Source organism: Cavia porcellus, unplaced genomic scaffold (assembly GCF_034190915.1).
Source record: "Cavia porcellus strain 051 isolate PalLab524CR breed Dunkin Hartley unplaced genomic scaffold, mCavPor4.1 scaffold_6, whole genome shotgun sequence".
NCBI lineage: Eukaryota > Metazoa > Chordata > Mammalia > Rodentia > Caviidae > Cavia > Cavia porcellus.
Window position 1 is genome coordinate 18,072,538 of NW_026947489.1, and position 25,034 is coordinate 18,097,571.

The 25,034-nt window shown below is 35.9% G+C and overlaps 1 protein-coding gene across 11 annotated transcripts in view; it reads left to right on the forward strand.

Annotated features, from left to right (window-relative positions):
• Positions 1–25,034, forward strand: part of Akap13 (A-kinase anchoring protein 13) — a 302,450-nt gene that overhangs the window by 243,454 nt on the left and 33,962 nt on the right. For 6 of the 11 annotated variants that reach the window (XM_063249996.1, XM_063249997.1, XM_063249998.1 and 3 more), the window contains 4 exons: positions 4,636–4,764; positions 6,769–6,811; positions 8,631–8,763; positions 16,428–16,602. In XM_063249996.1, coding sequence (XP_063106066.1) covers positions 4,636–4,764; positions 6,769–6,811; positions 8,631–8,763; positions 16,428–16,602 — 480 coding nt within the window. The remainder of the gene's footprint in view (positions 1–4,635; positions 4,765–6,768; positions 6,812–8,630; positions 8,764–16,427; positions 16,603–25,034) is intronic. The other 5 variants (XM_063250002.1, XM_063250005.1, XM_063250004.1 and 2 more) reach the window with 1 other exon arrangement.

The following is a 25,034-nucleotide window of genomic DNA, read 5'->3' on the forward strand; positions in this document are numbered from 1 at the left end:
TCATCAATCTGTGATGTCCTCATTCTGGCTTGTAGTGTATACTTCCTGCATGTTTGAATGATCTCTGGTCTCAGTTTGCTAAATTGGTATATATTAGATTTAGAAGGTAAATCAGCATTTTTTGATGTCATGATTTTTTTCTTTAGTCTTTACCATAAACAACTTTTAAGTTTCTCTACTGTATTTCTTATCCTGTAGAAGAATGATGAGTCTTTTTGGAAATGTTTCTGACTGAAAGGAAAGGTTAATGTTGTGTTAAAGTTTGCGTGGTTATTCCTTAAGCGTCAGGATAACTGGATATTTCATGATTTGCCAGCAACTCAGATCTCCAGTTCCAAATTACTTAGGTACTCTGCATGATTCATCTTTGGTCATAGTCTTGTTATCTAAACAGTGTTGTCATTAAAAATCTAGACTTAATTTTTAAAAGCTAAAGGGTTCAGTAAATTTAAACTATTTTAACTGATTTTTTTTTTGTAAGCACACTTAGGGGCTGTGTGACTTGGTGCTTTGTTACAGAAACTTTCCCTCAATCATTTTGGGGAGGGTAATAATGTCATATGGCTTAAATGTGAATTTAATTTATTTAAATTCCTTAGCATACTTTGTAGTGTGAATAAGTTTTTATTATCGTTATGGAGTGCTATAATTCACAATAACCACAATAGTACCAAGGCCTGTTTTTTTTTAACCAGAATTTAAGTAGTATTAAAGAAGCAGGATCACTGTCCCTTAGTGTCCTGCAAGTGTCTGTATCTTAGGAGTATGTTTGTTAGGAACAAAATGCTTTCTGAAGTCATACCTGAGTGCTTCCCCTTCTTACTTGCCCTGTGTCTTATCTTCTCCTTCTGAGGGATCACTAGTTGCTGCCTCCAGTCTTTCACAGATATTAATTAACTCTTGAGTAATTTTAAAAATATGTGTCCACAGAGGTATTGTCTAAAATATCCTGTTGGGTTGTTTATGACATTAGAAAGAACTGGCAAACTTTTTCAGCATTATTTCTGAGCTGGGATCTTACTTCACCATCCAGTGAAATAGAAGAAACTTCTGAATAAAGTGGGGGACTAACCTACTTTTGATCTTTTTCTGGGCTGGGAACCAGTCATACTGTAGCTGACGTGAGGCGGGAAAGCTGTGGAAACTGCTGTCGCTGTGGGAACATGACAGACACATTTTGCTGGCTCATTTTTTCAGGGAGTCAGCACAACAAGGCTGACTAACAGGAGGTGTCAGAGGTGCTAATGACATTTTTTCTTATGTCCGAAAGGCAGGCCTAGGGCCTCTGTCTTTCAGTGTACTGGAAAATTTTGGTTTCTTGATAGAATGTAAGCATATTTGCATACATAAAATAATACATTGGTTACAAATAATTTCTTTCCATGACTGTATATTTAAACTTTTCATTGCTTCCACCCGAAGATGCTTCAAACAGTGAAGAAACTGCTTGACTGTATCCCAGAACTCTTAAGTATATTAATTACAATATTTAAAGAGAATGTTGCTCGTTACATATTTTAACCTGTGCATTCCTTAATTAGATTTTATTTATCCCTTAATTAGATTTTATTTTGCATAGCTCATTATTTCAAAGAAGTAAGAAATGTCACTTACCCTTGGGGTCATTCTTACACCTTCACTCATGATACGTGAGCCTGCCAAGTGTCTTGTGTATATTTTGATGGGAACACTAGCTTATAATTATATAGCTTGCATTGGACTAAGAAAGCAAAGTCCATCTTGAAAGCTGAACTCTAGCATTTATAGTATATGTAATTTATACTATATCTGAAAAAAATAATCTCTATGACCAATGATCAGAGTGAGCCTGTGGAAAGTTAGTCATCAGTGCTTATGAGACCATTTTGTCTCTTCCCTGTTTCACTCTTCCTGCTAACTACGGACAGTGGAATGAAATTTTTAATGAAACACATATCTATCTGTAATATAGTTCTCCATGCAAAAAATATTATTGACATACATGACAGAACAAGAATTTAGTCAGAAAAATAGACTTACTGAAACTGTGATAAAATTATAAGACTGTATACTTACATGTTTAGTATATAGTAGATAATGTATATGTATTTAGTGTGGGAACTATATATATACTTCAAACATAAAATCAAGTCACTTATAGTTCCTATGAATGTTGGAGGTTTTTTTAATATAGCAAGTATACTTTTTAGATATTCATGCAGATAAGGTTTTCCTTATGATGTATGATTTCCTAACACGAGAAGGGTATGCTTTTAGTTTCTAGATAATGAGGCAAATCATTTTTGTTTTCCTGTTGGTTTTACATTTGGGAATGCTTCACAACACACAGTATAGTGGTATCTTTATTTTGCACGAGATTATCACTGCCCAAAAATCCAGCATACACATATTTTTGCCAACATGTCTAGCTGGCAAACAGTCTGCTGTCACTTAACATTTAACTGCAGTGGTGGCAAACTAGTGGCACACAGGCTAAAGTGGGCTGTTTGATATCATTGAAAAGGTTTGCTGTCACTGGTCTAGATTTTGCCATCAGTTCTCCAGGGTGTAGAGTGACTTTCATGTCAGTAGTTACAGAGCATGTTCTGTGTTTCCATTTAAGACGTTAAGACTCAAGTCCTAAATGAATTGATTTATTACTTTGTTTATCCATTGCATATTGGAGTACCTTCTTTTTGACATGCACCAAAATAGACCAAATCAGATTTATAGATATGGTTTTGTTTCCTGCCCATATTTATAACCCACAGACAGGAAAACAAGTGAATCTACTGGAAAAATAAATACAGTAACTAAAAAAAATATTCAGTGTTGTTGAAATATCAGGCTTCAGGAGTCTTGAGAAGGCTTAATAAAAGAAATAGTCCTGAAATTTAGATCAAAAGAAACTAGGAATTTAGCTGGGTAAATTAGTATATGGAAAGCTAAACTGAGAAATTTGGGCTTCTTGCCTAAGGACAATAGAATCACTTGAGTAGATTACACTTTAGGCCTATGGCACAGCACATGAAGCAAGTTGTCCCAGCATCCCCCCAGCAGCAGAATATTGGATAGTATGCATAGGGACCATGCATATGCTCAGAAAAAAAGTAGTGGAATCAGCTGATAATGTCCCAAGTTATTACTTGTTAGCCATTAGTCACCTGACCTTTCTTATGGCCTTACCTTGCAACACTTGGGAAGACAGAGTATGAAGGGATGACAAAGTACAGCAGACGGTAGGTCTGAAAATAAAATCCTTGACGTGTAGCATTCTCTGCCAAGTAATTTTAAGTCAATGTGAGTACTTGGGATTGCTTTTCTTACTTTATTCGGATCATCATATGCTTGTGAGCAGCAGTGTTTAGCTTTGAATTTTATAAAATAGATATAAGATACAGATAACAGATGACCTGAGCACCACATGTGTTGCTTGCAAACTAATGAATTGTGAGCCAAGGTTTACAAACTACCAGCATACATACAACAGCAAAGATCACAATTGTACAAAAGCGTGTCAAATGCAAACTTAAATCTTTAAATAAAAAGCTGTTTGTATAATTTTTTAAGCTCAGTGTGTTTTTCTTTTAAGACAGATGTTAATGTATGAGTTATTTTTTTCAAACTAAAACCTTAGTATTCAGGTTTAATTAACTGTGTTGGCACTTTACAATAAATAGGTAGATTTGGGTTTCAATTTTGGCACTCGTCTCTAGTCTCTAAAACATTTGCCGTCACAACTTCAGACACACCATACTGAAGGTATGGGGAAAAGAGGTTGGAGATAAGCAGAAGGCTTCTAGAGGATTTCCATGACAGTAGTTGGTATCTTGACCCAGAGCTTAAAGCATCCACAGCAGGGGAGAACTGAGACTTTTAAGAGAGCTAGAAGATAATCCAGAGGCCTGGGTGAAGTATGCTACAGAGATTTGAAAGTGGTGCCCAGATTTCTATTTTCAGTAATTAGTTCGGTGGTAGGTGCTATTTATAGACAAGGGAAATTAGATCATTGAGAAAAAACAAGCAACTTCTTTGAGTTTCAGCTGCTATAGAATATCTACCCAAAGGTGAGCAGCAGGGTGAATGAGTCTAGCTTGGACAGGAGAGATGTGCTTGAAGATGAAAAAGTTGTAACTCATGAATAAGTCGTGTATTGTGTGCACTTGGTCTGTGATGAGGTCGGAGGAATGAGGAGGTTGAGGGAGAGTGAAAAGAGAGCCAAATACTGTTCAGGATGCTGAGGAACACCACTACTCTGTTTCCATAAACTTTTTTTTTTGTCTTTTTCCTTTTTATTGGTACCAGGGATCAAACTCACGACTGCCTGCTTGTAAGGCAGGCGCTTATGCCGTGAGCTAAATTCCCAGCCCCTCCATAAACTTTTAAGGAGGAAAATTTCAGCTTTGTATTCTGACCATAAAAAATAATGTACTTCTTTCTAGCAAGTACGTATTTTTTGGTTGAGGTTTTGCATTATTATTCTTGATATTCGGGGAAAAAAATACAAGTAAAGTAGATTGTTTACCTAGACAGCCTTTTCTGGCATCCTATAGGCCACAATATTATGGTACTCTCAGATAGGTTGGAAGTCTCTTTTACTTTATTCTGGCAGAATCCATGCATGCTTTAATGTCTTTCTGTTAACCCACTTCTCAGCTCAGCCGCAGATGCAACCAGCACGGCGGATTTCCTTCTCCATCAGCATCTCTCCGCTTCTCCTTAAGTCTAAAACTCTCTTTTCTCTTGGCTCTTCTTATTCCAGTGATGAGGAGGAAGAGTTGCATAGTAAGTAAGCAACTTTGATGTCCATGGCTGTTCTCCAGGATCTGACAAGCTCTGAAAATGCTGTAGGCTTGGTACAAAAAAATTAGACTGAACTTGTATCCCTTGCATCCCATCTTTTACAAATCATTTGACCTCATGCATGCTTTTAAAAATTGATCTGGATGAAATAATTCTTTCTTCCTTACAGTACTAACTCTGATTGACGCCGAAGCCTTCTGATTCCAGGCCCCAGGGTAGCTTTCTAGAACATGTCCTCTAACTTACTAAGGGATATAGTATTCCCAGATCACTCTGTACCCTTTGTAAGACTGAGTATCAATGTCACAAAACTTTTCATTTGACAGCCTTAATCTCATTTTCCTTATTTAATTTTTCTCTTATGAGACACTTACCTAATGTACCTCTGATATTTAAAAACTAATAAAATTCTTTGATCTCTCACCTTTTCAGACCATTTCTTTAAAATATGTATGTATATCTTTAAGATTAGGGAATTCAGCTAAGTGGCACAATGCCTGCCTGGCAAGCATGAGATCTTGAGTTCAATTCTCAGTACCAAAAAAAAAAAAAAAAAGGCCTTATAATATGCGGGGATGGGAGGGATATATATATATATATCCCCTTCTTTGGAACTTTCAGAAAGCTGTAGGTTTCAGGTGATACATTATTGTGATGGTGTTGAGCACCCTAACTGAATTTCTTTCCACTTGGCGACTGAAAGTTGCAGCAGTTACGCAAACATTCCCCTGGCTAGCATTTTTGCATTTTTTTATACAAAAGTACCTTTAGCAAATAACAAATTTTAGTTAATTTAGTTTCATTGGAGGCCTTGTTAATAGTATTTTTTTACTATTAAAATATATTTGACAAATACAGTAAAGTGTTTATATTATACTAATTATAATAGGTGAAAAGTTCTCGAATCTATTTTATCTCAGAGTATTAGTAGTACTCTAGAAGTAGCCAAGGAAATAGTCAAGTCATCATGACAGACCACTTTCAGTTTTATTTCTTGTAACACTAATGTAGAATTGTAATCCCAAAACAGCACTGATCACTCAGCTAATCTAGTATGCTACAGTCCTAAAGGCATAAAAGGTGAAGAAACCTTTACATCTAATGTCTAGCATTTCTCAGAATCTGTCCCTTAAACTAAAAAATGCCAGTGAGAATTGAGTGGTGGGGAAAAAAGAATTAATCATTTGTAATTGAGGCCTTGCTCCCACCTAAGCCCCAGCAGTTCAAACTTTGTAATAAATCAAAATAGTGTTACTGTTCCTTCTATTTGTTTCTATGTATTGCTCTACTATCTGATTTAATTGTAGAATTTTAATACGTTCACTTGTTAGGGTTGGAGGAAGAATGCATCGGCCCCCGATTCTTTTATTACTACCTACTTGGAAACAAGCTTACCAGCTGTTTTAGCCACCTTGTTTCATGGATAAGGAAATGAAATTGAGATGTTTTCCCCTAAATTAGTCACAGGCCCAAGACATTGTAAGCCCACCCTGCTTCTCTTTTTTGTATGCTAATCTGTTTCTAGGAACTCTCAGGCAATTGTCATATAATACTAAATTTCTAGTACAGAAATACATGAAAGCATGATTTGCAGGGGAAAATATAGCATCTACTTTCTCATTTATATTCTTGCTGTGACATTTCAGAAAAATAGTCTGTGAAAACTGAACATTGATAAGAATAGAAATTAAACAGCTCATGTGTATTAAAAGCATTTGGAAAAAACATTGATGTTCAGGTTTTGCAGTTAACTTGAGGCCTGGGATGGAATTTATTTTCTTCATGGGAAATTCACTGTGTACTGCTGTTCTAATTTGAAGGCTTTGAGTTTTCTTTCTTCCAAATTTTTTGAAGGACGAGGCACCATGCACTGACTTTCAAACACTTATTTCTGCTTTTGCAGTGCCATAAATTGAAGTGTTTAACTCATCATCGGGGTAAGATTCTTTTGTTTCAACTTTTTCTTTGCCTTTTTTTATTTTCTAGATTCACGGCCTTTCCACACCACCAGTGCCAATCTGACTGAAAGGTAAATATCCTTTTTTGTTGTTGTTGTCATTCATTTTCCCAAAATGTTATAAAGAAATCCAAACTATATTGTAGCATTTCATTAAGTAAACTGAGTTATCCGAACTCATTAGGTTCAGACTTTCTTGAGTGATAAATTTGGAATAATTATCAAAGACTTTATAAAGAAGACTATATCTTAAAATTAGTGTGTTCAGTAGTTTCCACTTGATTGGATTTTTTTTTGGTCTTTTTGAGATAGAGTCTTTTTATACTGTTCCTCATGATAAAAGATTATTTGTGTTCATTCATGGAAAAGTATATTTGTTTTTGACTTTATAAATTTATGCATGCTTTACTTGTATGGATTCTTCATTCCTAAATCTAACAGCATTTAAAAAAAAAGATACAGAATTTCAAAACAACATAATAGGAAATTAACAATTAATATATTGCATATTATGATCTTCAAATTGCTCAGATTACAAGATACAAGCATGAAAAAATGGTCAAACAAAGCACAACTGTTCTTTTTGATGAACAGAGAGTAGTAAAATTATCTTTTATGAGCATGTGTGTGTGTGTGTGTGTGTGTGTGTGTGTGTGTGTGTAAAAGATAGCATTTTGCTTCATAATTTGTGTGTGTTTTTATTCGTTTCTTACTCTAATCTTTCAGACTGTGTTCTTAGGGCTAGAAGTGTGGTCGAGTGCTATAGTGCTTGCCTGGCATGTGCAAGGCCCTGAATTAAATTCCCAGCACCACGGGGCGGGGACAGGGGGGTTGTCTGTTTTGTAGATCTGTGTGTGGTGCACAGGTCTAAGTAATTGAATTTTAGTTACTTAGTGATCCAGAAGCCTCTCAATGAGTGTTTTTATTTGCACTGCCTTGTGTCTTTTTCTTCCTGTGTAAAGCAGTGGTTTTCGTGCTACTTCCCTTTTGTCTTAAAGGACTGCTTTGTTTTGTAAACACTCACATAAATAGACTTTAGCTGTTGAAGGGAAGGGGACCCTTATGGTTCTGCTGCTGCTTGCCCTCACAGAAGCCTGCTCTACTTAGAAGGAAAGCCCAAAAAACTATTCTAAGCAAATTCCTAAACAAAATAGTATACATGGATTCTTTTTCCATTATTTACTTAAGTGCCCCATATTCTTTAAGAAAATCAACTTTTGAAGGATGTTTAAAGATCATAGTATCCCATCTTAATGGACTTAGCGATTAATAGGCTTCCTGAACAAGTGGGTCAGAAAGTCTAGACCTCTGGAAAACTCTCAAAATGAATCTATCTCTACTGCCTTTCTGAAATCTTCCTGCTGTTCAGTATATTCCCTCCTAAAATTACTCGTAGCTTCATGGACCAGTCTCCAATCTTGATAATCCAATATGCCAAAAGGCTAGAAAAGATACTGGTTACTCAAAATCTATAATTAAAACTTTGGGAGTTTTTGTTGGAAGTGGTAGTGTTGTTTTGGTTTGGTGTGGTAGTTTTGTTTTGTTCTGAGAATTGGATACAGGGTCTCTGCACTTTAGTGCTTTTAAAATTTTAATGTAAGGTCTTATTACATTGCTTCTGCTGGGCTCTTGAGTTTATGATCCTCTTGCTGCAGCCTTCCAGAGAGCTAGATTATAGGTGTGCACCACTGTGCCCAGATTCCATAATCAAAGCAGTAATGGTTGCTTTAAGAAAACTTAATCAGGTTTTTATAACATGAGCATTGTAGCATGCTCTCGTTTGATACTACATAAGTAAAATGATTCAACAGCTTCTCTCTACCCCTTCTTATGCTTCCCATTTAACTTCTATAGTCATTTTTTTAAAAACATCTTTTTTGTGTTTCTTTAGTATAACAGAAGAGAACTATGATTTCCTGCCACCAAACCCCTCCAAGAAAGATTTTGAAGAGAAAAGTGGAACAAAAGTCAGTCGTACATTCAGCTACATCAGGAATAAAATGTCCAGTAGCAAGAAGAGCAAAGTAAGTACTACTGTGGACAACCCTTGTGTGACCCACCTCAGTCTGTCACTAATAGGGTTTTGTCATGATCGGTGTATATAACCCCTGCCCTAAATTAAGTTAATATAAAAATAAATGTAGGGGTACACTTAGAAATAAGCTATTATTTGAAGAAAACTGACAGTAATAAAAGTAGCAGTGTAGTTAGTGATGTTTACTGTTTTTATTCTATACCAAGCACTTTCATATATTTCTATATAATCTCTTCAGTCACCCTGCAAGGTAGTCATTATCTCTCTCCTCTAGGAATGAGGTAGCTTACTTGTAGAGAAGAGATTCAAACCCAGATCTCTTTGGTTTCTGGTCCCATATACTCAACCACAGTGCTTCAGTGACTAAATCGGATTTGAAATGCAGTGGAAGGATTTTATGCTGAGATCATGGAATTAAGCAAATCTAGTTTTTGCATGTGATTATGCAAATGTCCAAAAAGTACTAAAAATCATCGGTAATAAATTCTGTTGATAAATGTTCTCAACATTGTCGAATCAGTGGGGAGAAACTTTGTACGACCCATTTCCCTTGTGTTTCATTTCGCCTACCCACATACCCTTTGGCACAATAAGGAAATAATAGAAATTTGAATTAGGACAAAGGAATTATTATGTGTATATATATGTGCAGTGTATGCATAAATGTTTAGATATATTTGTATATTTAAATGTACGTACGAACTTGTACATACATACGTACTTAAGAATAAAACAACTCAAGAAATAAAAGTACACCCCATCTAAGCCTCTCAGGCCTTCAGTAAGTGGCCACAAAATTGAGAACCAGAATTGTGTTTTCACTTCACTTCTTTTGCCCAGCTGCGAAATGCAGAGGGAGCAGGCAGCCAGGAAAAGATGCAGAGTCTAGCAAATCATTTCTAGTGTAATATTAACTACTAATTTTATAGTTAGCTTTATTTTTTAATTTTTTAAAAAACTTAAGATAGAATGCTTACTAATTCTATTGGCAGCAAGTGAAATCTATTTCACTTATTCCTACTTTCCTGGACACTGTTTGGCATCAAAACAAACACAAAAACAAAACAAACAAAAAAACCTCGAGATCTCTTAGAAAGGTCACTATAAATAGCCAAATGTTTGTGATCTACTTTGGATGGTTTCAGATTTTTTGGGTTGTTTTGTGTTTTTTTCCATTTGGTTCTTAAACTGTAGAACCTTGTCTTTAATCACAGTTAAGTGCAAGGTCAGTAAGTAAGTGGAGATTCCAGGCTGGTAATATAGCTCAATAGTACAGTACCTCCTGCCAAGTACAAGGTCAATCTCCGGTACCACCTGTGTAAGTGCAGATTCTAACTTCTGGACATCTCCCCAGTGAAGGGACTTTGAAGACAGTGTGGTAAATACACCAGTGATCTTGTTTATGGAGTAATACAGAAAAAGTTCATTGAAAAAATATGAAAGACTAGATTTTGAAACTAGAACCTGATCTTTTATTTAAAAAAAATAAATTCTTATGCCAGTCTCTTTATATTTAAAAAATGAGCACAGAGAATTAGGGTTCAATCATAGAACTTGACAGTATTAAGAGTAGACCCCCTGAATTGTAGCAGATAGCATTTGCAATGTGCTTCCTCTTTTTTTTTTTTTTTTTTTCTTCTCTTTTTTTTTGGCCATGTGCTTATTTTTACTAAGCATACTATTCCCTCTGCCCATTCTCAAGAGGAGCAGATTTTAGGTAGGGGTTGGATAAGACAGGAGAAAACAAGTAATTTGTGTTAAAGGGGCATTGGTTGTCACTGGCCGTGTTGAAGTTAACAGTTGACCTCTTGCCTCTGATCATCTCCCTTGTCAAAATGAAAGTACTGTTGCAATTGAGACTGGTTCCCCTTTTAGTCTAAGGTTTGATCTTTGGGCCTATGTTGTCTTTAGCTGTGGAAATTAAAAAAATTATTAATTCATAATCTTAGATTGTACCCCATTTCACATTATCAGATATTTGTTTATAGTGCCCCAGTGACCAAATTTATTGAGAGATCATCTTCTGTAGTTAGTTTTTGCTGGTTAACTTTAAAATTGTTACAGAACCGCCTGTAAAACAACGTGGCTTTTGTCAGTGTGGTCAGAGGTGCTAGATACTTATTATAATGAAGTAAGTCCTGTTTGTGTTATGTTATTAGAGCTGATCAAAATATACGGTGAATGTATACATTTCAAAAGTTTATTGTGTTTAAAAACACGTTGCCATTGATCCCCCTGAGAATATTCCCTCTTTCTTCAAACATACTTTATTACATCATTGTGGCCACTTTCTAAAACAGCTCTAGGAGTTCTCTTTTATGATTGTCTTTATGAGTTCTGATCAAAACAATGATGAATGTCGCCACCAAATGTCATCCGTCAGAAAGGCGGAGTTGTAAAACATATTGTGCCCTTATCCATCTTATTCACTGTACATGGCATCATGTGATTTCTGTCTTTTCCCCAAATTAAAAATAAGCATGAAAAGTAAACCTTTCAAATTGATTTGGGACAGTGAGGCAGCCAGGAGAGCACAATGAAAGACACACGCACGGAAGAGGTCTTGCAGAACTGCTTCAGAAAGTGGCATGAACAATGGAATAAATGTTTGAAGCAAGTGTGTTTTGAGAGGGATTAATGACAATGAATCTTTTACTGTACTGAATTTAAAACAATAACAAAAGAATTCACTTTATTTTTTGATCATATAGCATAAATAACCCTGTTTTACTGTCATAAATGCATAATAGAGCTTTAACTTGTAGAAGCATTTAATTTTGTAAACAATAACAAATATAAAGGTCAAATCTTTAGCATGATGCTGATTCTCCTTTTTCTTAACTTTCCATAATATTAAAAAGCTAAGTGCTAGTAGAGATGTCAACATTGATTGTTCGATGAAATTGATAATTTTTCATTTTTAATATATACTGTGAGAGTCCATCTTATCTGTCTTATTCATCTATAGAATAATGTGACCCTGCCTATTTTCTGAAAAGAAAAAATTAAAGCATTTACTGATTTTTTTTTTTATTATCATATTAAAAGAGTACCTGTAATTCTTATTTAAGAGGTGGTTTGGAAATTTCTGGTTTCAGGGACCAGGGATTTAGCTCAGTAATATAAGTGCCTGCCTGGCAAGTGTGAGGTTGTGAGTTTGATCCCTGTACCAAAAAGAAAAAGAAAGAAATTTTCTTGTTTCCTTATGCATAATATATGTATTTATACTGAAAGCTTATAGCTACTAACCTAAACTTACTACATTTTGTATGTTAAACTGGGATCATAAATAGTTCTTAGATAATACTCCAAGGAGCCAGGAGTCAGCCATTAGGTAGCACATGGGTAACATACTTGGGTAATATATTTTGCAGATAATCAGGGAGGTAAATAGGCATGTAGATATGTAGTTTTTATATAAGAAATTTAGTTACCAACCCATTCTTTTAAGTGACATCAGTAACTGGTGTAAGTTACTAGGTAAATGTATTGCATATTTCTGAGATAGGTGGAGCCTAAACAGGAAGTACAACAGGAAGACTGGCAGTTTCTGCTTTTGTCTTTGAGAAGTGCTACTGTTTCTTGCTAAGTAAGTTTGGTTATTAGAAGTATTCAAATACTTACATGCATAAGGCTCAAGTTCATAAGGGGAGTGAAGTAACCCTCTTTAAACCATAATATCACACTGGTTTTCTTTTTTTCTACTAAGCTTTCGTCTTTTTTGTGCACAATCAAAAGATAGTTAGAAATATTTTAAACCAAACATTCTGACTCAAAGTAGGTATTTTTAGGTGTAAGAGTTACATTCCTACCTGGCTAATATATTACATGAATTTATAGCAATACGTTGAGTGCCAACTCCTAGTTTCTGTGGTTTGTATGAAAAAGAACTCTTCTCTTTAATCTTTCAAAGGTACCTACTAGAGTACATTAGTGTTTGTACAAGGTTAAGTCAGTTTTAAATATGATTCTCTCATTTCTTTGGTTAAAGATCTATATCAGGATAGTGGTTAATCTTGCTGTGTTTTCACAGTTTTCCAGAGTATTGTAATTTTTAATTATAAACAACTGTAAGTATAGGAAAAATGAAAAATCGTTTTCATTCATAGGACCCTAGGTTAATTGTTGCCAGTATTATTTCCTTTCTAAATGCTATTCAAATCTGTTTCCACAGCACATAGTTAAAGAATTTTGGTAGGTACTAAGCATGGGCAAATCAAACTTAAGAAAATAATTAGTTACAACTGTACCTTAGACTGTTTTAGTTTTAAAAATTTTTATGAAGTCCTGCTTTTTGTAGAATTTGAAGATTGTTTAAACAGGAACGATATATTCCATTTATTACTGAGTTTCTGTATTGCCACATAAGCACTATTCACACACACTGGATTTTGCTTTTCTTCATTCCCTCTGTCTTTTATAACTAGAGTAGTTTTACAAGCAGCATTCAAATAGTTAAGATTGTCTGAAGGGGTTAAAAAAAAAAACTGCCTTAAGGAAACAAGCAGCCTCAGCCCTCCCTCCTTCCCTTTCTCAACCAGTCTCTGGCTTCCTCTTACGGTTTCGCTAATGGCAGCTCAGAACTGTTGTGCTCTGCCCTGCCGGCATGAACCCCTCCTTCTATGAGAACACGTATCCTGGCATGGGGTCTGCATCATGTCGGTAAAATGGGGTCGGCTTCCTGAAGTACCCCTTATAACAGTGAGATTCCCAGGACAAAAGTATGGGCAGGTAAGAACCTGACTTCTCCAAAACACTGAAATCTGATAAAAACAGAAGGAACAGTGTAATTTGTTTGTGAGTTTATTTTACCTTTGGAAGAAGTATTTTAAAATGTTGCAAAGGATGGTAAAATTATTTGTTATCCGGATTTGAAGAGCACTGCACAATGAGAGAATCAGCTAATTGTCACCGCTTTCTTGACCATTGGAGCTTGCTTTTCACCTTAAGCAAAAAAGGCAGATGCTTTTCAATTTAAATTGTTTATACATAGAGAAACTTTCAGTGAAATTTAGTGGGAAAAAAAGTTGAAGTTACTTTGAAAAACTCAGATTTTTACTGATTTCTATTGGAGTTTTGTGTATTTTAGCAGTTAACTGATTTCCACTTTAAACAGTTTCCTGTTTTGTAAAGTGAAGCAGTTTGTTTTTCTCCCTTCCTCTCTTAATATTTTATATAATTCAAGACTATACACTTTGACTTTTAGATTTTACATGTAGTTTTCTGTAAACAAAGGAAGTAACATGCATCTTAAATTTTAGGAAGTATTTACCATTTCAGCATAGTGGATTGGTTTTTAACAGAAAATACCTTGTGGTTTCTTGCTTTTGCCATACAGTGTCAGAGTGTGAGGGTTGAGTTGGTCAACCAAATATAAATTTTAATTCTAGTTTGAGTGATGTTGGTGTGTGGCCTCAAATATATTTTTTTACACTTTTTTTTTCTTTCTTTTTATCAATACCGGGGATCAAACTCACGACCGCCTACTTACAAGGCAGATGCTTATGCCGCTGAGCTAAATCCCCAGCCCCTATTTTTAAGCATCTGTAAGCTTCACTGTCTTCAGACGTAAAATGAAGATAATTAGTACTTACTGACTTGTTAGAAAATTTTTAATTGCTTATTACCATGTTTGACACGTAACCATGCAGAATTTAGCTAGCAAAAAAAAAGAAAAAGAAAAAGAAGAAGCATAATGCCTGGCTTTCCCACTTCAGAGATATTCATATGAAATAATCTATTAAAAAAGGTACTAATTTAAATGTAAGGCATCAAGTAGTGTCATGATCACTAACTTTGAATTACCTATTTTCCAGGTATTTTTCTTGGTTACACAATAAGTGTGTGGCAAAACCTGAAACTCCTAAACATCTGTTGTAGTTCCTTGTGGTCTAGTTGGTTTGTAAAGAAATTGTCAGGTCAGTTTTGGTTAGCTAGCCAAGTGCTTTGCCAAACAATGCTTTCAAAGAACCCTTTATGGAGAGCATTATCTCCATGTGTCTGGCCACTTATGTGTGTGTCCCTGGCTTTTTTAGGTATTTAGATATTTCTTCAACATTTTCAGACTTAAATTATTTTCTTTTCCTTTTCATGCTTGTATAAGTTTTGGTATCAACCCGTGTTAGGTAGCGGTGAGATGTCATGTGAAAGTCTTCTTCTTTTGGTCTGTCTCTAAAGCATTTGACGCATTCCTGTAGTGTTTTGAGGTGACATGCTGAGAAACCTTGTACCCAAAGCTCCACACTTCCAGTCCTGGGGCTGGAAGTTCAGTCAGGTCTGTGCCAGCCAGTCCTGGGGCTTTGTCAGTACCTGGCCCAGCACTAGTGTGCTCAGTCACTAGAATGCACCTAGTTGGCTGAGTGCATAGTAAAGCTTACACGAACATCAGTTTCCTGTTCCCTTGGACAGATGAGGGAAGGCCACCCGGAAAAAGAGCTTTTCAGTAGAGAGCAGGTATTGAGAATCTGAATCTTTAAACCAGAGACACTGTCTGTTTTTCTTATCTTTCCAGGCCTTGGTGCAGAGGAGTTAGTATCTAGGCCTTTCTCTGGGACTCCCATTTGCTTGAAGTTACCATTATGATGGAGCTACCTTGCAGGGACTGAGAAGATAGTTTAGAAAACATGCCACTTCTTCCTGTCTCTTTCATGCTTCCCATTCTCCCTGATGGGCACCAGTGCCCTTTTACTACTTCTTAGTTTTCTTTCCTCAGCTCACAATCTCTTTTCCCTCATTACAGGGAAAGATGTTTTTCTATTGTGTTAGGAGAATAGTAATCTAATGAAACTTATTCTCAGTGAGCCATGAATAATCACTGTAATGGCTATTATTAGTGTTGCCTACTGTCTCTGCAGCAGGCATTGTACAACATGCTTTACATGGATTTCATGTAATTACAAATTTTAAGCATAGTGGCACATACCTGTGATCCCTGTACTTGGGAGGCTGAGGTAGGAAGATCACTGTGAGCTCAGGGCCAGCCTGCACTGCATGGTGAGACCCTATCTCAGTTAATTAATTAATTAACATTTTAGTTCATGTTTGTAGTACGGAATGAGTACTTTCATCTTGAGGATTTGATATGTGCACATAACACATTTTTTTACTTCCACTGTTCTCTTCCCTTCTCCCTTCATCTATCTCACTTCATTTTTTAAAAATATATATTTTTAACCCAATGTATAATTTGTGTGTGTATGTATGTATGTAGGAAAAGGGCCACTTTTCAAATAAGGAAACTGAGACCTAGATAATAACCTGCCCACGGTCACATCATTAGTAAGTAGTGGTAGTAGAACTTAGATTTGAACTTGAGCCTGACTCCTGTGTGGACTACACTACAGGTTGCAGAGAAAATTCTTACCGATACTGCGGGCCTCTTCCCAGTGTTGGTCTTCGAGCACTGTGTCTGTCAGTATAAATAGCCCCTGATATATCACTGCCAGAACTATGTATCTTGTCCAGTTGTATGATTTTTCCTAATGTAACTTGTTTTCTTTATAGGTTAATAATAAAAAGTTTGTTCGAACATTGTTCCTCACTTTTAACCAAAAGATTCATCAACCTCTGTTGATGCCATCTGGGTATTCAGGTAAAGAGGAGCCCTTCCAATGTCCAGTTAACTGTTGTTTTTGTTTTGTTTTTTCCTGGCAGGAAAAAGAAAAAGAGAAAGAAAAAATTAAGGAGAAGGAGAAAGATTCTAAAGAGAAGGAGAAGGACAAGAAGACTGTCAATGGGCACACTTTTAGTTCCATTCCTATTGTGGGTCCCATCAGCTGTACCCATTGTTTAAAGCCTTTTACCAACAAAGACGCCTATACTTGTGCAAGTAAGAATTGTGCTTTTTGCTCTCTCTCTCTCATGAGCCTCTAGCTCAGGAAAGTTGGTTTCTAGTTTCCTGCCCACCCCACTGCTTATCTGTTTCTCATATACATGGAGAGGTAGCTGTGTTTTCCTTAAATATTTGATGTAATTAATTCAAGATACATACAACCTTTTTTTTTTTTCAGACAGTTTCAAATGCTACGTTCTGTTGCCAATGAACCACCCTTTATTCCACAAGTCTATATCAGCATCATAGCCTCAAACCCTATGGTGCCCAGCAGTCTCTTATCAGATCAAATGTGATCATTTTTAAATCTAGTCTTCTGCTATATGATTCAGCCACTTACAGACATTAAAATATGGTGCCTGACAAGGGAGGATACCTCAGAGAAGTTCCATATCGACCCATCTTTGACCTGCTTGCAACCACCATACAGGCCAATTGGTTAACAGGAGTTCTTGTCTTTGATAAGATACTCTCAACTGACAGTTAACTTGCTCTGTGGAGGACTTAGATAACAAATATCTTTAACCTTGTAGGCTGTACAGTCTGTCAAAGCTACTGAACACTGCAGTTGTAGTGCAGAAGTGGCCAGAAACATATAAACCAAGGAATATGACTTTATTCCTCGGAAACTTCATTTAAGGACACTATAATTTGAATTTCATAAAATCTTTGCATGTCATGCTATTAATCTTATTTTTTTCAACCCTTTAAAATGTTAAAAGCCATTCAAAGATCAAGAGCTATGCAAAATAGGCTATAATCCAGATTTAGCACACATAATTTTCTTTCTTTTTGGGGGGGGTCTTTTTCCTTTTTATCGGTACCAGGGATCGAACTCACGACTGCCTGCTTGCAAGGCAGGCGCTTATGCCACTGAGCTAAATCCCCAGCCCCTGCACACATAATTTTCAAATAAGCTCAAAAACAATAAAAATAAAATTTTGTCACTGTAAACAGAGTAATATTTTTGTAGAGAATACCAAGACCGTGGAGTCTTCTTTGGTGAGAGATGATAAGTTGTAGATTCAGGCACTCCAGAAGCAGACTATTCCAAGATAGTTAAAATGACTAATAGAACAGTGACTAATTTCAGAGGAACAAGTCCCAGATGATAATGCCATGACATCTTGTTTTCGGTCATTTGTGTTGAGTATCTCAAGTAATTTGTGACTAAAAATAACTCACTAGAACTTTTTTAAAGTTTATTTAAACAAATTCAAATTTGCTTCTATAGTAATTTCTATCTATTTGCTTTCTTGAATGGAAGAGAAGTTACAGCTTGCAAAGAACTTGTAACCTGTAATATGTATGCCATGACTCTTGTGGCATTTTTAAATGACTGGCCTGTTCCCATAAAATTGTTTTTATAGATATAGCCCAAGAATAGGCTACACTCCTGTTAGTTTTACTGTTTTTAAAATAAAGGGAAACTCGAAAGTGCTTATCTAAGTCCTTATGCATCTCTGGATGCAGAAATCAGACATATTAACATTGTTTTTCATGAGTAAATTACAAGAAAATTGAGAGTTTCTACCACATATAAATAAATTTCAGGTGATCTATGGGAAACAAGAGACTATCTGTGCCCATTTCTCCTGTAGATTTTTTATTTAGGAACCCAGGTTCTGTAGGACTTTTTTCTAGGACACCAGTGGAGTGTTTGCACTTTAGTTACTTAGCTTGTTTCTTAACACTGGAATAACTTCGTTACTTAGAACAGAAGTCATCAAGCACTTTTTTCACATATCTATTATAAAAATACATTACTATATTCACACAGGCACTATATATTTAATGTAACACTTTCCTGAGTTACTACTAAAGAGCTCATTGTAAGAATAAAAACTTCAGATTTGGCATTTTCTTATTTTCTGATTGTTAATATGATTAATATTGTTTTTGATGATGGCTTCTTTATAGAATTTTTACAGCTTTCTTAGTTTTAAACCAGATAATATAAGCTGTGAGCTTGCTTAACTGGGTACCAGTATATTACCAGTCATCACAGCCTACAAACATACTCATTGTTAACAATGAGCAAATGTAAACAAGGGTCCCAGCTATGCTTCCCAACCCCACCTTCTCAGCAAGAAACTCCCCTTCCTCCCTCAGAAATCCACCAGTGTCATATATAAGCGAGGCCGCCTAACGTAGAGATTGAGTAGAGTGTCTGTGTGTATGTTACTGTCTTTTGAGAACTGAGTCAAAATGACAGCTGTAGCCCAGTGGAGGATTGTACACCTAGCACACTAAAGGTCCTGAGTACCATCACCAGTATTAGGCAGTCAGTCAGGAAAGAAGAAAGAGAGGGCTGTAAACTTTTCAGTTCATACTCTAAAATAATTATTTTATGTGTTTTTCCCCTTCAGAATACCATTTCTTTATTTGGGGAGCACTAGTTTCAAAAAAAAAAAAAGAACAGAAAAGAAGAGGCCATTTTTTGATGAGCAGTATGGAATTGAATTCAGGGAACTTTATCAGTAAAGCAGTTGGACACCCGATTTCTGCTATAAAATTTGTAATAAGTCCCCAACTTAGGAACATTCCAGTAGTGAAACTTTCACAAGTGTGCTGTGTAAGACTCATTTTGTCAGTTACAAATGAGTGCAACTTAAAAACGTTCTCCCAGAACAAACTTGTTCATGAGGCCCAAGAAAGAAGGGAGAGAGGGAGGCAGGGGGAGAGTGAGAGTGAGAGAGAGAGAATCTGCCAAAGAGAAAATCCCTGAGGGAACTCAAAATCAGAGGAATATCACCCACAAATGGGAACAGGTTATGTACATAATAAGGGCTGGATATGAGACATTGAAATAAAACCAAGAACTTTGAAAGCTAGCATCCTTGATAAAGAGCCTAGAAAAATTTCACTAACCGATCTTCAGAAGCAGCAAGAAGCTTGCAGAATCCTGGGGCTCTAGGTGAGAATTCTGCATCATGCGTAAATCTGGGGTCCAGATTTATACCAGTTGTATGTGCTAGAGCCCTTATCCTTGTGCTATAGAGAGTATTGGTCAGATGGCAGAAATACCCACCTTTTTTAACCACAGACAGCCTACATCCATCTTTTATTGATTCTTTTTTCTGTTAAACATAGTAAAATTATACTGAATTCCCTAGATGATGGCAATCTTTTTTACTGATTCGCCTTTCTGTTAAACATGGTAGAGATTGCACTGAATTCTCCACATGATGGCACATACGTGCTAAGTCACCACAGATTGTCACTGTAGGGTGTGCTCACCCCCACCTCAGGATCTGGGATAGTTCTTGGACACTTCTATTATTAAAGATAACAGAGCAACCCATAGAAAATCACTTGTGGAATGTCAGGTACTGATTAGGAAAAACTACATGAACAAGTATCCAACTTAGGATCTCAAATTCTCAGCCACATCCATGTAGTAACCAAATAGTTGAAAAGGGTCATAGTTTTCAGGGTATCTGGTGTTGAAAAACTCTATAGATTTTTTTAAAAATTTGTATGTATTTAAAACCAGTTTCTGTTCTCATTAGACTTTAATTGGGCCCAGAATCCTATGACAAGTTTTTAGTCAAATTGTTTTTGTTAGAATAATAATTTAAAGAACCATTAACTTAAAAATGCTTCACAAGAAAACAAAATAGTCCTTACATTCTCTTTTCCTTTTCAAGATTGTACAGTGCATTGTTACCATTAACCAGTCTTTTGCTATCGAGTGACCATTTTGGACAAACAGTTCTGAAACCATTCTTCCCCCACCAGTTCACACCAGCAGTTGTTAGGTACACCTAACTCCTACAGCGTGGTGAGCTTTCTGGGCGGACTTGTCAAGCTTGCCAGTTTCAGCAGCCTTCTTGTCAGTTGGGTTGAAAATGCCCAAGGCAATTGTCTGCTTCGTGTCTCTGATAGCAGTCAACCCAGAAAGAAGTCGAGAGGCTCGACACCTATCATAGCCTTGTCAGGAACCATATCAATCCATGGTGTCATCACTAGACTTTGAGGATTGCTTTCCTGCCTTCTTATCACAACAGTGGTTAGTCTTTTCATTGAGCACAACAGAACTGGAAGCAGTGTCACTAGCTCTCTGACAATCCAGAACAGAAGCATAGCTGGCATTTGGCTTTGTATATGTAAAGCAAATATATTTAAAAATACAATTGACACCAGTGACTTAGGATAATCACCTGAGCAGTGAAGCCAGCTGCTTCCATTGGTGAATTTTTATCAGTGTCATTAGCAACATTGCCAGGACAAACATCTTCCATAGATGTGTAACTAAAATCGATGCCAACATTGTCCCTGGTATTTTTACTTCCATCTTGAAGTACTGTGAGTGAAGACTATGATTACAAAGCAAACCATTTTTTAAAAATTGCTAATACTTGTTTTATATATGTGATTAAAAAGTATTTTCTGATGCTAGAGATGTAACTCAGTGACACAGTGCCTGCTTGGCAAGTGTACAAGCCTTGAGTTAGATTACTGGTACCCACCCCAAAAAACTTTTTCTACATCGTGTACTTCAAAATAACAGAAATAAATTAGACATTAGGGGTTGTTAAAGTGTCATGTACCTCCATCAAAACAGACTCATTGATTAAAATGGTAACTCAAAAAATCTATACTATTTTATATACTTGAACACATATAATAGTATCATTTCATTTAAGACTATTTTAAGATAGACCAGTGAAATAATGGGCTGGCTACTAGTTTCATACTGTATTTATAATAAGCGCTGTGACTTTTTTTGGTTAGCCCTATAAATTTTAACGTCACCCAGGAGGATTTGCTTCTTCTGGAAGCACATTGTTTCAAAGAGTTGAATATACCGTTGCTGAAGTCTTTCCTTGTTTGGTAAGATTGGTGAATGGAGGGAGATCTGTTGTCCTTTGCCAATGATTAAGTTATGGTACAGGTTGATCAAATCAAGTATCATAGGATATTTTAGTTCTACCTGCTCAGTAAAAACAAGGAAAAAGAGTTTATGTTTATGGGCATTAATGCTGAAAAGAATCAGCAAAAAGGAATAGTTCAGCTTGATTGTTAGGCTTACATGCCTGCAATATTCAAAACTGTATTTTTGATTGGCAAACTGCCCCACATCCAAATCTTAGAAGTGCTTCAGCTACAGCCCTGTACCATTTGCTCCACTACTATTTAAATAGTTTTCACATTTGGTAGTGGCATTAAAGTAGGTGTGCAGCTGTGTGGTGTGTCTCTTATAAAAAGAAGGGGGACAGGAGAGGAATCAGGGCCTGAAAGCAAAGGAACACTGTGTAATCATCTTCCCAAAAGAGGTAAAATAACTGGCTGATTCTCCTGGCTTCCTCCAGAGCAGAGTCTGTAATATATGTTTGTGTGTATGAAGCCACATGTGTTATCTTGGCAGGAAGTGGAAAATATGCGTAACCTTGAGACTCAGAATCTTTTGTCCTTTCCCTTCTTTGCTGCTCATGTTTAGGATCTTGCCAGGAATCTCAGGAGATGTAGCATCCCTGCAGTTAGTCTTCTACCTCCTATGAAACCATTGTGCTCTTAGAACAAAGTGGCTTTCCTTTTTGTTTAACAGAAAGCCTGTTTTGTTGACCCTTAGAAGGAACTTTATATGCCAGGCAACTCTCAGGCAGGTTTTGACTCATAGTTTAGGAAGACCACAATGGTATAGCCCATTTTAATGATAGATTATGATGCTTTCTATTGACTTCCTTCTGTTTCTGTCACTTTAATATATCCATCTGCATGCAGATACTAAGACGGATTGAACAGGACGAAATATCTTAAATCAGCATTTCTGATGCCATTAGATTACACCTAGACTATTCTGACATTATTGTCAGGATCACAGATACTAAAAATAGCAAGCCATAAAGCATCTGTATAGCTCCTTGTATTCTGTTCCTGGATTTAAAAAAGAAAAAGTAGAAGCAAAACCCAAAGCTTATTACCAGGACTACTTGAAAATAATTTAGGAAAACGAGAGGATTATTGGTTTTTGTTTTTGTTGTTTTGTTTCTCAGCTCAAACTACAGTCCTGCTTTAGGGTTAAGTGACTCTAGCCATGGAAAGAGAGAAGTGTCTTTTGGGTTCTTTCTTCTTCATTATGTAAAGCTGTCCTCAAAATAATTAGCTGTTCTGTATAGCTGCCACAGATAATCTAGTTTGTGGCAAGCTTGGTAGAGTTCTTCAGAATAAGGAATTTGTGGTGTTCAAATTTTTGGATATTGCTGGTGGTTTTCTTTTGTTTTCTTTAAACAGATGTAAGATGATATTGGGATTTTTTTTTTCTGTTGTGTTAGCAGTTTCTGAATACTTCTGTGGTAGGTTGTTTCTGTTGATTAAAAAAATAAGCAAGTAGACCAGCTGTGATCTAAGTAGGAAACATAAGAATTTACAGTATGAGTGGTTTGGATTTTATCAGTTTTCTGGCATTTAAAGTTAATTAGTTAATTGAGTTAGTAAAATACATGCAATTGATTAAAGAAAGGACATTTGCTATTTAGAGGAAAAAGAGGTGAATAAAGAGCTTGAACAATTCTTGCCCAAGCAGAACACTTCCATGTTGCATTTTTGTTTACTAGTGTTCTTATGAAAAGTGCTTTTATAAGCACTTCAGTCAAGATGGTTTGGCTCTTTTTTTGTGGCTTTCCTTTTCTGTGCATCAGCGCTGTGGTTATTACACTGGCTACCAAGAACATCTCAAATGCCTTTTGCATACAAGCACTATCAGTCAGGCCAGACAGTCTCTCGTTTTCTCTAAAGATTTTAAACAAGAAATTGAAGAAGGAATTTTGGAACATGCAGTTCTAAGATGCTTGTATTTAAATGGTTTTTGTTTTCATTTTCTTGGGTAGGGTTGAAATGATAGGAAGTTACGTATTTAGGTCCTTAAAGATAATTCCTCACCTTGTAAGGAATCAGATCATTTCTGAAGGATCAGCTCGTTTTTTTCCAGTTAGTACTCAGTTCTAGTACATAGAACATCAAACTCAGCGTGTTCTCTTAATTCTCATCAGTGGATTAGAGTATTAAGACCCTTTCCTTTGAAAGATCTAGTTCATGAAGATGACTCTTGTTTACGCGTGTGTGTTCAGTTTGGCATAGTTACTTTCATCATACTGGTTTTCTTAAGCCAGTCTTTTTAATGATTTGTTTTGTTTTGTTTTTTTCCTGCTGAAAGAGAAAGAATGCATAGTAAATGCCAGTTCACCAAACGTCTCTGGCACTTGGTGGCAGAGGTTGTTTTTAAAATAGCAACAGGTAATGATAGTTCCCAGTCACATGAGTTTTGCTTCATTTTCTTTTGTTTCATGCCTTCTTATAGCAAAAAAAAAAAAACTAAATGAAGTTGAGGGCTGAGCTGGTTTGCTTTTAAATTCAGGACAATCTAATTAGAGGTCAGCTCTGTTCCCATCAATCACTGTGCTGAGATCTTTCTGAAGAATTTTTGAAAAATGAAAGCAAATTGCTTATCGCTATTTAGGAAATCTTTAAATAAATAAAAAGCTAGATAATTTTCTTTTCTCTTCCTAATATGATAGTTTGTGGCAGAGAGCTTAAAAATATATTAGTCTTCACTTTTCTTGTATGCTTGGTAATAGTCTGTTTTCCAAAACATTCGAAAATACAGTTTTAATCCAGTGAGTTTGACTGATGTCAGTAGGGCCAAACATTTATAAATCATCCATGCAGACTGAGTCCAGGACCATTTGGTAACAAGTTGACTGGTTTTCATAGTTACTTCAGTATGTTAAGCAGAGGTCCATGTGAGCTACTAGAAGCTTAATTGATGATGCATCAAAAGGAATTGCTTTCTAAATTTCAAACAGTACCCTGAGAACTCAAAAACTGCTGGTTTGTTTATTATTAATAGTGGCACTCTCTCAAAGATTGCTGTACTTAATTCTTGAACGGTGTTGGAACTTGCCATGAAGAAGAGGATGAGGATATAGTTTGGAAAACTATAGTGTCCATAGTGTTACTTGTCTTTGGAAGATAAAATTAGTGCCAAGTTCTCAAGTACATCTTCCACCTGAATATTGTATTTGGTGTTGAAAAAAAGATTTTCAGTAAGCCAAAGAAAACAGTGCATTTTTATAATAAAATTTTATCACAAATGTACTAAGTTAACTTTTAAAAAAAAAAAGATAGGATATGTTGTATGGGAGTTGAAGGAACTTTGAAGGATCATAGTCTGATACACTGCTCTTAGTTTTTTTTTTTTAATTTTGAAAGTTGTTAATACAAAGTATTATATATGGTTAATCTAACAGGCACCTGTTTACCCATCACTCTAAAAGAAGAAATAGTAACATTTGTCATAATGCTGCAGATTATTTTTTATTTTTAAAGGAACCATCACAGTTAAGGTTGAATTTTTCTGTGTTTTCTTGCCTCAGACTTCTTCTTTCTTCCCCAGGGCTAAGCTCTGTCTGTCACAAATTCAGTAT